The sequence below is a fragment of the Lutra lutra genome, chromosome 8, assembly GCF_902655055.1.
Source record: "Lutra lutra chromosome 8, mLutLut1.2, whole genome shotgun sequence".
Taxonomy (NCBI): domain Eukaryota; kingdom Metazoa; phylum Chordata; class Mammalia; order Carnivora; family Mustelidae; genus Lutra; species Lutra lutra.
In genome coordinates, this window is record NC_062285.1 from 103,993,654 (window position 1) to 104,009,084 (window position 15,431).

At 36.7% G+C, this 15,431-nt stretch overlaps 1 protein-coding gene across 3 annotated transcripts in view; it reads left to right on the forward strand.

Moving 5' to 3' along the window:
* The window catches only part of NAV3 (neuron navigator 3), a 617,699-nt gene that overhangs the window by 457,742 nt on the left and 144,526 nt on the right, over nucleotides 1-15,431 (forward strand). For all 3 annotated transcript variants that reach the window (XM_047741951.1, XM_047741949.1, XM_047741950.1), the window contains exon 12: nucleotides 3,201-3,320. In XM_047741951.1, the coding sequence (XP_047597907.1) occupies nucleotides 3,201-3,320 (120 nt within the window). The remainder of the gene's footprint in view (nucleotides 1-3,200; nucleotides 3,321-15,431) is intronic.

A 15,431-nucleotide genomic window follows, 5' to 3' on the forward strand; every position in this document is an offset into this window, starting at 1 on the left:
AGAAGGAAGCAGGCTCCCCTCTGAGCAGAGAGTCCGATGCGGGGCTCGATCCCAGGACACTGAGATCATGACCCAAGCAGACAGCAGAGGCTTAACCCACTGAGCCACCCAGGCACCTCATATAACTGAGTATTTTTTGATTGAATTAATACCTCTTGTAAACCTACTTGATATGAACTGGAAAATTGAAGGGCCCAAGAAAAATGACTATCCTTTGAAATGTTTCTCAAAAAAATAGGTTTTCTCTCAATTTATTGAGGTTTTAAACATATGTGTTTTTTTTTTCCTTTGGAAAATTAGTTTTCAAAAACAGTTAATCTTTGTCTATAGAACTTACTCTTCTGTAAATATGGAAAATTGAAAGGTTATATTTCTAATAGAAGTGATCTGTCATCTTATTTCTTATTTTCATGCATCACCATTATTGGTAAAGTTACTGAAATCAGTTATGATGCTTTCTTTTTATAATATGGAAACCTTTTGAATCACATAATATATTTGTTGATCCCCAGTTATATGCAAAACCTTTGTTAAACAGTTTTGGAGATGCACAGATGAAGAAGACAGACCAATGAGACATACATGAAACATAGCGTGTTCATATTGTTACAGCTTCCTCCAAGGTTAAGATTAAGCATGTTGGTAGTTTTGTTTTGTTTTGTTTTGTTTTGTTTTAATTTTATTTATTTATTTGAGAGGGAGAGAGTGAGAGAGAGCATGAGAGCTGAGAAAATCAGAGGGAGAAGCAGACTCTCTATGGAGTTGGGAGCCCAGCGCGGGACTCGATCCTGGGACTCTGAGATCAAGACCTGAGCCAAAGGCAGTTGCTTAACCAACTTAGCCACCCAGGCGCCCAAGTATGATGGTAGTTTTTTTAAAAAGGGCAAAGGGAGTAGCTCACTTATCTGGAGAAATATCAACTACCCTCAACCTTTTGAAACACAATTTCAAAAGGAAAATGATTGAGAAAAACATTTGCCACTAAACACTTTTACTTAACCAGGAATTCCACAAACTCTACCTTACAAGGCTATAAAAACATTTAGATATTTATCAAGTACTGTGTGGGAAATATGGTAAGAAATTGAAAGTAAGAATAAGCCCTGAAATACAACACCAAGATGGGACAAGCTGACAAATGAAAATGCATGAAGGACAAATATCCCTTCACTCTTTTAATTTAACTGATGCTCCTAATCATGAATTAGTTATTAAAAAAAAGAAGTGAAACTGTATCTAGTATTTCTTATTTAAAAGAGTGTATCAGTGTTTAATACATTTTGGAGCAAAAGTCCTCCTTTATTTTTTCCGGTTTGGTGGGATTGAATTCTTTAGTGATCAAGAAAACTCACCATGTAGAGTCCCTTATAAGGATAATGCAGTATGACCTAAGTTTTATATATAAAATTCATTTATTTCCTTTTCAAAATATGTGGAAGAGACTTTGTGAATAACAAATAGCTACTTTTTATAAGGTTCTCATATTAAGACATTTTTGTATTTTTCCTTTATCATAAAATCTATCTGCAGATTTTATTCTTCCCATTTTCAGAGGAAGAAATTAAGGCACAATTTAAGAAACTTGTTCAAGTTCCTTCAACTAGTAAGGACAGATTTATTGATCATGTAAGTAATTAGCCAGTTTCATAATCCTAGCTTTAACTATTTGGTCAGTCTTCAATATGATCATGATTAAACATTTTTTATCACAAAAATTGAAATCAACTTAAATTTGCTTAAGCAAATTACGGTCATGATTATAAAGAAGCAAGAGTACCTCTTAGAACCCAAGGACGATTTGTGAAGTTGAAACCACGTGGCCAAGTGTCTCTGCTTCCTTTTGTGCACCTGGGTCATTGTTTTTACTTTGCTGACCAGCTTTCTCTGTAGCTCCTTATGTCTGCTGGAGATAAATACATCTCCTGCTTATTCATTATCATCAACTGTATTCACACAGAAAGCCTGAGGAGCTGTCTTTTAATCCTAGTTCTCAAGAAAGAAAAATCTCATAGCCCAGCATGGGGCAGGAGATTAAACAATGTGCCCTAGTCCACAGCCGTGGAAGCAAGATTGCCAATAGTATTTGGTCTACCATCCCTGTGCAATGATGGCGTTCCTGTGATGTCCTGGAAGTATTTCTCAAAGACAGGAAGTGGGTCAGACAGTGTGACCCTTCACTTCAGATAGTAATGCATGGTGGTTAAAATCATTCTGGAGCCAACTTTCTAGATTTATTTCTTAGTTCTGCCATGACTGGTTGAGTAAAATGTCACTTAACCCTTTTGTACTTACTTATTTTCTCTAATGTGGTGATAATAATATTATTATTAAACTATTTAATATTAATAATTTTTTTCCTTTAATTGAAATTTTTTTTTATTTTATTTTTTCAGCATAACAGTATTCATTATTTTTGCACCACACCCAGTGCTCCATGCAATCCGTGCCCTCTACAATACCCACCACCTGGTGCCCCCAACCTCCCACCCCCCACCCCTTCAAAATTCTCAGATCGTTTTTCAGAGTCCATAGTCTCTCATGGTTCACCTCCCCTTCCAATTTCCCTCAACTCCCTTCTCCTCTCCATCTCCCCTTGTCCTCCATGCTATTTGTTATGCTCCACAAATAAGTGAAACCATATGATAATTGACTCTCTCTGCTTGACTTATTTCACTCAGCATCATCTCTTCCAGTCCTGTCCATGAATATTAATAATATTAAACATATTATTAAACTATTTAGAACAGTTTCTGACAAACATTTAATGCATCTTGACTATTATTTTATCCTTATGGTCAATTGGTAAGATACATTTTACTTATCAAATAACTTAATCTAGTTTTAGGTTTAGTAATATTCCATTACTCCTGTGACCTTCATTGCTTCAAAAATGATACTTATAAAATGAAATGATCTTGTTCTTATTTTTCTAAGAGTTAAATTATCTCCAAGCCTGTCCAAAATGTTAACAAAAGGGGAAAAAAATGAATAGGCTAGTAGGCTAGTTAGTTGTAGTAAGAAAGATTGATTTCCTAATAAACTTGAAAAATACTCGAATTCTTCCTGTTGAGTAAAATGTTTCTATAGAAAAAAACTGTAATAAAGCACATTTGCATAATTATTGAAAATTGTGAACACTGTTAAATGACACAGATGAGATGATTTAATTTTATGTTGATTAATTATACATTTATTTTCAGGTACATGACAGATGGAGGGCTCAACCTGTATACTAGAAGTCTGAATAGAATACCAGACACAACTACTTCCAGAGAGGTCATCCAGAGAGGAGTCCATGACGTGACAGTGGATGCGGACAGGTAATGCTATCAGCATTTACGATGGTGAGAACAGCATAAAGCAATTTCATAATGAGATCCTAGGGTTTGACAGTATAAGTTAAAAAGACTTTTTATTTCAATATAATAATTATTTTGAAATATTTTTGAAACTAAGCTGGTTTTTCTTACAAGACTTGTTTAGTTCTATATACTGCATTGGTGAGAATATTTAGCAACTTTCAGTTACGTGGCAGCAAATTTTAATAGCTGTAAAAGCAAAACAATACACATAGACTTATGTTCCTTCATTGAAAAGAACCCTGGATGATAAGTTTGCTTAGGTTTGGATATTCTCAGATTTACCTGGAGGCTAATGATATAAAGATGAAAACAATTCAAATTATCAGGTACAATAAACTTGATGCTTTTCTTGAGGAGTTTGTTGAAAGCATAGAACTCTTGCCTTAGACTAATTTCTGTTTTGTAATTGTTTCAGAATGTTTAAAGCTCTGTGTGTGTGTTTGTGTGTGTGTGTGCACGCACGCATGCGTGTGCTAGTTATTTTGCTCAAAGGTGTTTTGTCAATTTGATCGGAATCACTGCTGTTAGAAATTATTGTTCTTGTAAAACAGTATTGTAAGACATACTTCTGACCTGATTTTGCCCTCTCTTCACTCAGAATTTTGACTTTATTCATCAGGAAGGTATTGCCATTTCTAAAACTATGACATATCAGTACCTAGAGTGGTTCTTTACTAAAGTCAGCACTGAGGAAGAGGACAAAAGCTTGTGATTTAATGTATCCACATTCTGAAGTAGAAACTGTGCACAATTCATTGCACATTTTAACATAGCCAACTCAGAAGGCTTGAATTCTATCAGTTATCAGTTTCTCCTCACTCAAATTATGTTGATATATTTTGGTGGGGATTTGGGACTTAACTCTTTTTTTTTTTTTTAAGGTTTTATTTATTTATTTGTCAGAGAGACATAGAGCACAAGCAGGCAGAGTGGCAGGCAGAGGCAGAGAGAGAAGCAGTCTCCCCATTGAGCAAGGAGCCAGATTCAGGACTCGATCCCAGGACCCTGGGATCATGATGAACCGAAGCCAGCAGCTTAATCAACTGAGCCACCCAGATGTCCCGGGGCTTAACTCTTTAAATAGATATTCAATTAGTGCCTCTGTTTTTATCTCTATCTTCACACCCATTTTCAGAAATACCACCACTTTTTAAATATTTGGGGTCTTCTCCAGGATAAGTAGGCTGTTTTGTAGCTTTTCTTATCCTGTGTTCAGGTATGTGTGAGAGAAGCAGGTGGTTACACAAGGATTATGAAAAATTTTGCTTCCCCACCAACAACCTGATCTCTTCAGCCATTTTCTCTTCCTGATGCCTTCAACCAGCCTGGTCTTCTTTCTGCTCTTGAATTGATGCTTCCTCCATTTGGAATGCCCTTTTCTACATTAGCTGCATTATTTCCTCTATCACAACATTGTTGAATGTTGTCTTCTCAGAGAAATGATTCCAGAGAGGCTAAGATACATTTGATTTGCATACAATTTCTTACTCATTACTTTGTATTGTTTTCTTCAACGTGCCCCATCACTCCTGGAATATTTCATACTTACTTATTTTTTACATGTTTATCTTATATCTCCCCAGTTACGATGTAAGCCCATGAATGCAGAAGTTTTGTCATATTCATTATATTAAGAGCCTTTAGCAAATGCTTATGGAGTTAAAGAACAAAGGAATGACTAAAAGCTATACATTCATATATGGCTAGCAATAGAGTTCAACTGGGTAGAGAGGCAAATGAGGCCAGAGCCAACTTTCTGTGAGGATATTACCGAGAGAGGGAAGGGGTTATGTGGAAAAACAGGAAGCAGTAATTCAAGGGGAAGAAATCTACAATTTGGACTACATTTTGAAACTAAGGACCTGTACATTCTTAGTTGACAATGGAAGATATTAAAGAAGAGGGACAGTCTATCGGTCTTTAGGAAATAAGATCATGGTGGCAGAACTTAGGAATTGATACAAAGGATCATTATTTTATAAGGAGGTAGTTGGGATAACCAGCTCTCCTTGCTCTTATGAGGTTCCAGCTTGGGGCCTGGTGGAGGAACCTCAGACCAGCTGGAAAGCCCAGATGTGTGTAGAACAAATTGAGACCTGTGAAAGCAGTGGTTCTTAAAGTGTGGTAACTAAGTCAGCAGCATCAGCATTGCTTGGGAACTTGATAGAAATACAGATTAGCTCTATCCAAGATTTACTGAAGGGGAAACACTGGGGTGGGCCCAGTGATCTTCAACAGACCCTCCAGGTGATTCATTCTTACGGATACTGAAATTACCAAACCACCATCTTAAAATAAACAACTAGATGCCAATTTGATGAAACCATGAACACTTAGCATAAACATTTTAAAATTTTAAAAAAGGGACATTTTGAAGTTTTTATTCACGTTTTTTTTAGCTGTGCTCCATCAGGGGAAAGAGAATATCAAAATAACACTGACACTAATCTTTAAATTAGATCAATTAATGACACATTGCCCCTGAAATAAATTGTCTCCATTTTAGAGTCAGCTTCTAAGAATTGCATTTTTGAAAGAATTGTAGAATTTAAGGAATCCAAAAACCGCTTTAGTCACTTGTATGTATTAAACACCAATAAGACCATAGGGAAAATCCTGCTATCAGCAGAGATAGGAGTTCATCTTTTATTATAGATAAATCTGAAGATCTTTTAAAATCCTATATTCAGGAAGTGATTCAGGTTGTAGATGGTTTAAAAATGTATAGTATTAAATATTATAGTTGTGTAAGTCCTTCTGTTAATTTCAAAACCTCCTTGTACAGGATGTTGTTTCATAAAGCTTTCTTAATTCTGATATCCATTCCAAAGAGGATAGGCAAAAATAGCTCTAAGGTACTACCTCTTTGCTTAGTTTTACTCAGAAAAGATACCGAGAAGTCCTGTACTTCAAAATAAAAACTATTAAATTGATTTAATTCAGTGCTCCCTAAGACATTTTTTATCACTGATTTCCCCACTTTCTTCTCTATAATAATTTGTTCCTATGATATTTTAAGAAATGCTGATTTTGCCTAATACCTTCATTTAATAGTTATAATAATGCAAAGACTTGGGTCTTTTACCTCCTGTACTTAATAGTTTCCCAGCTACCTTAGTCAGGGGTCTTTTAAATAAAATGAAAAATGTTAGTGCTTGGTTCATTTTAGTAAATTAGTAAATGTAGGTCTTGTAATAGTTCACTGGTTAAAAAAAAAAAAACACCTTAAGAGCAAAGAAAAAAGTGTTTTATTAATTTTCCATATTTCATAGACATTTTTTCTATAAGCGTGATGACTGAAAATGTATTACGTAAGAGCAAAGTAGTCAGCTGGCTAGGATAGCAATGGATTTGAATTGCTTGTATTAATTTAGTGAAGGTTATAATGTTTCCCCTTTAATCAAAGTTTGGTTAAAATGGGATGGGCAAGAGAGAACAGCTGAAATCTTCTTCCCAGCAAGTTGAAACAGCCCCAAGGAAAAGAGGATACTTCAATGGACAACTGTGGTATATCTTAAGTATTTTATTGCTCAAAGATATTACAGTTCTTTCATTTCCCATATCAATCCAATACCATCCCCATTTCCTTATTATGCTGACCAAAAGAAGATTACAGAATGGGACTAATCCTTGTAGATATGTTGGAGACGCTTTGGGAAACTCATAAATAAATTCATAACAGACAGTTAAAATGTGTGGGCTTTATCCATTTGGCCCTGGTTATAATGAAGTCAATTCTAATTCATATACACTTAAACAATTGGGTTACACTATATCAAAATAGTAATTTGGGGCGAAAGTTTGGAAATAGTTGTTGTTTTGGTTTTTATTAGCTCCTATTACTGTCCTGACACTAGCTTCCCTGCTAGCATTAACAAATATTAACAAATATTTGATAAATATTTGATAAATTTGATAAATAAACATATAATTACCTCCTAAGTGCATTGGCAGCATAATAATAGCACCTTGGGTAAAAACAAAACAGAAAAATAAATATGAAAGACCTTGAGTTTAATGGTCATACAGAATAATGTAAGCAAAAAATAAAGTGATAAATAAAATTGATTAAGTCGTAATAGATGTATACACACAGTATCTTAGAAGCACCCCAAAGGGAAGTGATTATTCCTACCTGGCAGGATAAGGAAAGACTTCAAAAAGCCGTATGTTTTAAATGGGGTCATAAAGAAAGCATAACTTTTTGACATATGGCCTGGTAGAAATTCGAAGAAATGTGGAATTGGAGAGCATGGAAACATTGAAGAATTTAGTTCAAGGGGATGTTATAGAAAACCAGAAGCGGCAGTTATTAAGGCAATGAAAACAGATCTCATAAGGAATTGTTGCGGTTGGGGGAAGGAGATCTTAGTATATGATTGGGCTCAATTCTGAATACAACAAGAACACATGGAGATTCATACCCAAAAAGCAGAATGAGGGGGTCAGTGAATGGAAAATTACTAAGAGAAGACATCAAGCGTAGGGGGATTCTTGCTAAGCCCACTTAAGATTCTTGCTGAAAAGAGGCCAGGGTGATCAGGTAATTCTAGTGGGGGTTGAGTACTATAACCAGATATCACAGGTGCTCGCATATCAAGGTGGAGGAATCTCTCTAAAATGCCCTAGGAGGCAGTATTCTTGCTAAAACTGGGCTAGGCAGGCCCAACAATGGGTCAAAGTCAAGACCTAGTCAAGAAGAGACCTCAGAGGAGCCTGAGTAAAGTTTGGTCAAAAAGAGAGTCCTTGTCAGACCCATTAATAATGGGATTTTGCTAGTGCACTGGGAATGTGGGCAAGGATGACAACAAAGGACCTGGAGGGCTGTTCCAGAGTATTTGGACTTATAAGTGATAAGGGGCTATTTTACTAATTTTAATTAGTTTTCTTTTTAAATTTCAAAGCAAGAGCATGTGTTGAACTGATTGTATTTTAATAATAACTCACCCACAGCAAATAGCAAAGAGAGATGGGGCAAAGATAGGTAGACTGCTCGGAAAGTGACTACAAAAGTCCAGGTGAAAGGAGATGAGCTTCTAGCTGGAGAGTGGGAATGGGGACTCTTTTCAGGCTGCCTTGACAAAATACACAGCCTGGGTGGCTTAAACAACAGATATGTACCAAAGGCTACACATCCATGAGTGCAGTGCTGGAAAAGTCATTATCCGGTTAGAGCTTTCTTCTTGATTTGTAGAAAGTGACCTTCTCGCCTTGTCCTCACACAGCCTTTCCTCTGTGCTCCCTCAGGGAGAAAGAGGAAGATGTCTCACATTTCTTCCTGTTTGTGTAAGGACATCAATTCTATTAGAGTAGGGCCCCACCACTATGAGCTCATTTAGCCTTAATTACTTCTGTAAAGGCCCTTCTTCAAATATCATCACATTGAGGGTTAGGGCTTCAGCTTTGACGAAAGAGGGGCACAGTTCAATCCATCCCACTGTGTAACTCCCAGGTGGTTTTATCCTTAGAGATACAGGTTAATCTCCATATAAATGCTGGATTAAAGTACTAACTGTGTATATGTATATAGTGTGTGCATTAATTAAGCTCAAATCCTTCAGGGTCAGGAAGATCAGGTGAAATGAATGAAACAGAAGAGCTATGTTAAACATGACCAGTCGAAAGGGGGTGGTCACCATTAACTCTAGAGGTTGCTGCCTGTGGAAATGCAGAAATTTGGAAAGTAGGGGCTAATTATTGCCAGACCATTTGATTTTTCAAGTGAAGTCAGACTCTGGACTTTGTTGAGGTATCTCCCAATTTTTACATACTGGTAACTGTGTTAAGAGATCTATAAGATCGGGGCACCTGGGTGGCTCAGTGGGTTAAAGCCTCTGCCTTCGGCTCAGGTCATGATCCCAGGGTCCTGGGATCGAGCCCCACATCAGACTCTCTGTTCAGCAGGGAGCCTGCTTCCTCCTCTCTCTCTCTGCCTGCCTCTCTGCCTACTTGTAATCTCTGTCTGTCAAGTAAAATAAATAAAATCTTTAAAAAAAAAAGAGAGATCTATAAGATCAATAGATAGTTAAAGATACACATTTTCTTCAATGGCAGAAAATAAAGGAAATTACAGAGAAGCCTGTATAAAGCAAGGGACAGTGTACATTTTCATGTATGGTTGTGTAAACTTCCTAATACCTTAAAGTTACCCACAGTTATACGCTGGTGAGGATATCAGCTATACAGAAAGAAAATGCCACAAGTCATGAGAAGCCAGCAAAACTCTTTGAGCCCAGTTCCAAGTTTATAATGTAAGACAGGACAATCTCAGGTCAGTTTCCCAGCCATGGCCTCCCTCAGTGGCGCTAATTAATCTTGTTTAAACCACTATGTGAATCAGCACTGTGCAGGCTAAGGGCACATTTGTGTCTATGATGTAGAGTGGGGGAAACAAGCCCTGAGAATGAACCCTTGATGTTTAAAGAGAGAATTTTTAAAGAGAGAATAAAAGGAGAGTAGCCACTGATGAGGCAGAGAAAAGAGCTCTCACACAAAATTTAAGAACAAATAGGGTTAACTGATATTTTTGAGATGGAGAGTAGAGGAACGAGGCAACAATGTCAAATTCCATGGACAAATGAAGTTAATTGGAAAAGGTTCATACCAAAGAATAGTTGAAAATAGTACGAAGTTTAACATTGGAGCAGTAGTGCTCTCTTGGGTGATTGAACCAGGTACAAGCAGTAGCCTGAGTTACTCAAGTAGAATGGTCAGAGAAGTCAAAATCTGCTTAGTAAGATGATTTACCCACATGACCAACCACTCAATATAATGACAGAATGAGTCTCAAAGGAGGGGAAGATAAGTTTCCAGGTGATAAACTCTTTTTGGAAAATGAGCAAAATTCCACAAATCCAGGCCCATTCCCGATTATCTGTTACATTGCTATCCAAGGCATATTCTTAAATCTATGATTGTTAATTTCAGTTGTAAACTCATCAGTTTAACTATTCATATTTTTTACTGATTTTTGTGTGTTGAATCATGACCTTTCGAAAATATAAAGGCATAATACATCATAGAAATTGTTATTTTTGTATTTTGCTAACAGATTGGCTTGATTTGTGATACTGCAGTTCAGATGCTGAAATCACAGTTGATGGAAGAGTTTACAAAAGGCATTAAAGGATTGTCATGATTTTACATGGCCCTCAGGTTATTAGTCATTGTAACTCAATATATCAAGGGAAGCCTACAACAAAACACTAGTCATACTAAATCCTTTGTTGGGGATAGCCAGGGAGTTTTCCTCTGTTCTCTTAGGTTTAGTGTTTGGGGCCTTCAAATTATGCTGCAAAAGAAATTATCAAGAAACAAGACATATTTTTATTCAAGTATGTATGTGGAAAGTGACAGAAAAGGTGACTCAAGGAGGCAATTACAATTTGGACTTAAATGACATCGTTTTCCCCCAGGTTTATTGAAAAATAATTGACATACATCACTGTACAAGTTAAAGGCAGACAGCATGGTGGTTTGGTTTCCATGTATAGTGAAATGATTACCACAATAGGTTGAGCTAACATTCATCTTTTCATATGGATAGAATAGAAAGAGAAGAGGAAAAAAATTTTCTCCTTGTGATGAGAATTTAGCATTTACTCTCTTAGTAGGGGAAGCAGGTGGAGAAGGGAAAACAGAGGACTTCTGGGAAAAATAAAAGGACACTTAGAAGAAGAGATGAAAGATGTGATGGTTTTGTGACAATGTCTGTTTAAGTGATTTCTTGTCCTTCTCATTTCTGGTGATAGGAGTCAATCTTCTCTGGTTACAGAACTCCCAGGGAGGGGATTGATAATTTATGAATTATTTGGGGAAGCCCCACTGTTAGGAAAATAAGGGGATTTTCAAAAAAACTCTTCACAGTCGTATATTTTGGATCCCTTTGCCCTACTTTTACAGTATAAGTGTGCCGAATCCTTGATAAGTGTGCCTTATCAAGGGCATTCATGGCAAATTCTCACAAAATCACATGAGGAGTTATTTCTAAGGATGCGAGGCCTTTGATATTTCCACAAGTTCTCTAAATAGGAGAAGTAAAGGCAACAGATTTCTCCTAAGCCATCAAGCAAATATCTCTAGGGGTCGTCTTCATGATGCTTGTCACTAGTGTCTGTACACTCTAATAATTCATCCTATTCTGTGTTGCTTTGTTCTAATATAATCACAGAATCAGTATAGTCCCATATCTTAAGTATTTCATTCGTTAGCTTACTGGCTTTCCACTGTAATTAAAAGTAAACACAAAAAAGATTAATAAGCTGAGATGGAAATAGATAAAGTAAATATAATTATTTCATTTCATAATAAAGTGGCCTGCCATTTTTTTGCTCTTGTTTCTTTAAGTAGAAAGAGACCAGTGCAAAATATTAGAGATGTAGAAAAAGTTTTATTTGCCCTTCCAACTTTCCTTTGACACCCTTGTAGGATGTCACCATTGTAGGCTTATGAAAGGCTGCTGAACTTCTATCCTGTGATCCAGGTCTCAGAATTAACTGACCTCATTTTTAATAATCTGTTAAACCTCCAATATTATTATGTAGTACCCATCATAGAATTAATTCACATGAGAAAAATTATTGAGAACCTACCCTCTACCAAGCACTGTGCTCAATCCTGGGGGGCCCTGTATGCAGGGGAATTAGAGTAGAGATTATAAAAATTTAAAAGTCATTGAGATTAAAAGGATACTTGAACAATCCAACTAGCCCAAGAAGTAGATACTTTTGTTTGGGATACCTTTTAATATTTTTCTGAACATGGATCCAGGTGACTCTAAGTTCTACCACCTCTTTGAAGGACTGCTCCTGACATTAAATATGGCCAAAGCTAAACTTTGCCATTATAGATTATTCTTCTAACACAAGAGATGGTCGTCAGTACTCTTATTTATGCAGTAGTTTTACCATATCTCCTTCCAAAACAATTTACTAATAATCTTACAAAGATGGTAAGGAGGAGGAAGAAGGGGAAGAATCAAGGTTGTTATAATAAAAATTAGCTATAGTAGCTATCAGCATTGAGGAATAGTTATGTGTAGCCAACATGCCATATTATTTAAATACATTGTTGTATTTTATCTTTACAATAGCCCTATGAAGTGGATTTTATTACTGCCATTTTATGAGGTAAAAATGTCTTAGATTAAGAAACTTGCCTGTAAACACTTTGTTAATTAACTGTAATGGGAAGATTTAAATCCAGTTCCTATGCACTTACTATTATTCGTAACATTATTAATTTAGATAAATGTTTTTATCATGCCTGGATGCATAATGTCAGATTTTGTAAATTCTTTCATTTTTCTATTTTTTATTATTTTTATTAACATATAATGTATAATTTGCCCCAGGACTACAGGTCTGTGAATCATCAGGCTTACACACTTCACAGTACTCACTGTATCACATACCCTCCCCAATGTCCATAAGCCAACCACCCTCTCCCCACTACCCCCTTCTAGCAAACCTCAGTTTGTTTCATGAGATTAAGAGTCTCTTATGGTTTGTCTCCCTCCTGATCCCATCTTGTTTCATTTTTTCCTTCCCTACCCCCAAACCCCCCACTCTCTCAACTTCCTCATATCAGGGAGATCATGTGATAATTGTCTTTCTCTGATTGACTTATTTCACTCAGCATAATACCCTCTGGTTCCATCCACATTGTTGCAAATGAAAGAGTTCATTTCTTTTGATGGCTGCATAGTATTCCATTGTATATATATACCACTTCTTTATCCATTCGTCTGTTGATGGACATCTATGTTCTTTGCATAGTTTTGCTATTGTGGACATTGCTGCTATAAACATTCAGGAGCCATGCCCCTTCGGATAACTACATTTGTATCTTCAGGGTAAATACCCAGTAGTGCCATTGCTGGGTTGTAGGGTAGCTCTATTTTCAACTTTTGAGGAACCTCCATGCTGTTTTCCAGAGTGGTTGCACCAGCTTGCATTCCCATCAACAGTGTAGGAGGGTTCCCCTTTCTGTGCATCCTCCCCAGCATCTGTCATTTCCTGACTTGTTAATTTTAGTCATTCTGACTGGTGTGAGGTGGTATCTCATTGTGGTTTTGACTTGTATTTTCCTGATGCTGAGTGACGTGGAGCACTTCTTCATGTGTCTGGATGTCTTTTTTCAGAAATGTCTGTTCATGTCTTCTGCCCATTTCTTTCTTTTTTTTTTTTTTTAAAGATTTTATTTATTTATTTGACAGAGAGATCACAAGCAGGCAGAGAGGCAGGCAGAGAGAGAGGAGGAAGCAGGCTCCCTGCTGAGCAGAGAGCCTGATGCAGGGCTCGATCCCAGGACTCCGAGATCATGACCTGAGCTGAAGGCAGCGGCTTAACCCACTGAGCCACCCAGGCGCCCCACTTCTGCCCATTTCTTGATTGGATTATTTATTCTTTGGGTGTTGAGTTTGATAAGTTCTTCATACATTTTGGATACTAGCCCTTTATCTGACATGTCATTTGCAAATACCTTCTCCCATTCTGTCGCTTGCCTCTTGGTTTTGTTGACTTTTCTTTTGCTCTCAAAAGCTTTTGATCTTGATGAAATCCCAATAGTTCATATTTGCCCTTACTTTCCTTGCATTTGGCAATGTTTCTAGGGAGAAGTTGCTATAGCTGAGGTCGAAGAGATTCCCTCCTGTGTTCTCCTCAAGGATTTTGATGGATTCCTGTCTCACATTAAGGTCTATCATCCATTTGGAGTCTATTTTTGTGTGTGGTGTAAGGAAATGGTCCACGATCATTTTTCTGCATGTGGCTGTCCAATTTTCCCAACACCATTTGTTGAAGAGACTGTCTTTTCTCCATTAGACATTCTTCCCTGCTTTGTCAAAGATTAGTTGACCATAGAATTGAGTGTCTATTTCTGGGCTCTCTATTCTGTTCCATTGATTGATTTGTCTCTTTTTGTGCTAGTACCATACTGTCTTGATGATGACAGCTTTGTAATAGAGCTTGAAGTATGGAATTGTGATGCCACCAGTTTTGGTTTTCTTTTTCAAAATTCCTCCTATTCGGGGTCTTTTCTGGTTCCATACAAATGTTAGAATTATTTTTTCCATTTCTTTGAAAAAAAATGTGTGGTATTTTGATAGAGATTGCAATAAATGTGTAGATTGCTTTAGGTAGCATAGACATTTTCACAATATTTGTTCTTCTAATCCATGAGCATGGAACATTTTTCCATTTCTTTGTATCTTCCTCCATTTCTTTCATGAGTACTTTATACTTTTCTGACTACAGATTCTTTGCCTTCATGGTTAGGTTTATTCCTAGGTATCTTATGGTTTTGGGTGCAATTGTAAATGGGATTGACTCCTTAATTTCTCTTTCTTCTGTTTTCTTGTTGGTATATAGAAATGCAACTCATTTCTGTGCATTGGTTTTATATCCTGACACTTTACTGGAATTCCTGTATGAATGAGTTCTAGCAGTTTTAGAGTGGAGTCTTTGGGTTTTCCATATAAAGTATCGTATCATCTGCAAAGAGTGAGAGTTTGACTTCTTTGCTGATTTGGATGCTTTTAATTCCTTTTTGTTGTCCGATTGCTGAGGCTAGGACTTCTAGTACTATGTTGAATAGCAGAGGTGATAGTGAACATCCCTGCCATATTCCTGACCTTAAGGGAAAAGCTCTCAGTTTTTCCCCATTAAGAATGATATTCTCTGTGGGTTTTTCATAGATGGCTTTGATGATATTGAGGTATGTGCCCTCTATCCCTACACTATGAAGAGTTTTGATGAAGAAAGGATGCTGTACTTTGTCAAATGCTTTTTCAGCATCTATTGAGCGTATCATATGGTTCTTGTTCTTTCTTTTATTAATGTATTGTATCACATTGATTGATTTGTGGATGTTGAACCAACCTTGCAACCCAGGAATAAATCCCACTTGGTCATGGTGAATAATCCTTTTAATGTACTTTTGGATCCTATTGGCTAGTATTTTGGTGAGAATTTTCACATCTGTGTTCAAGGATATTGGTCTGTAATTTTCCTATTTGATGGGGTCTTTGTCTTGTTTGGGGATCAAGGTAATCCTGGCCTCATAAAATGT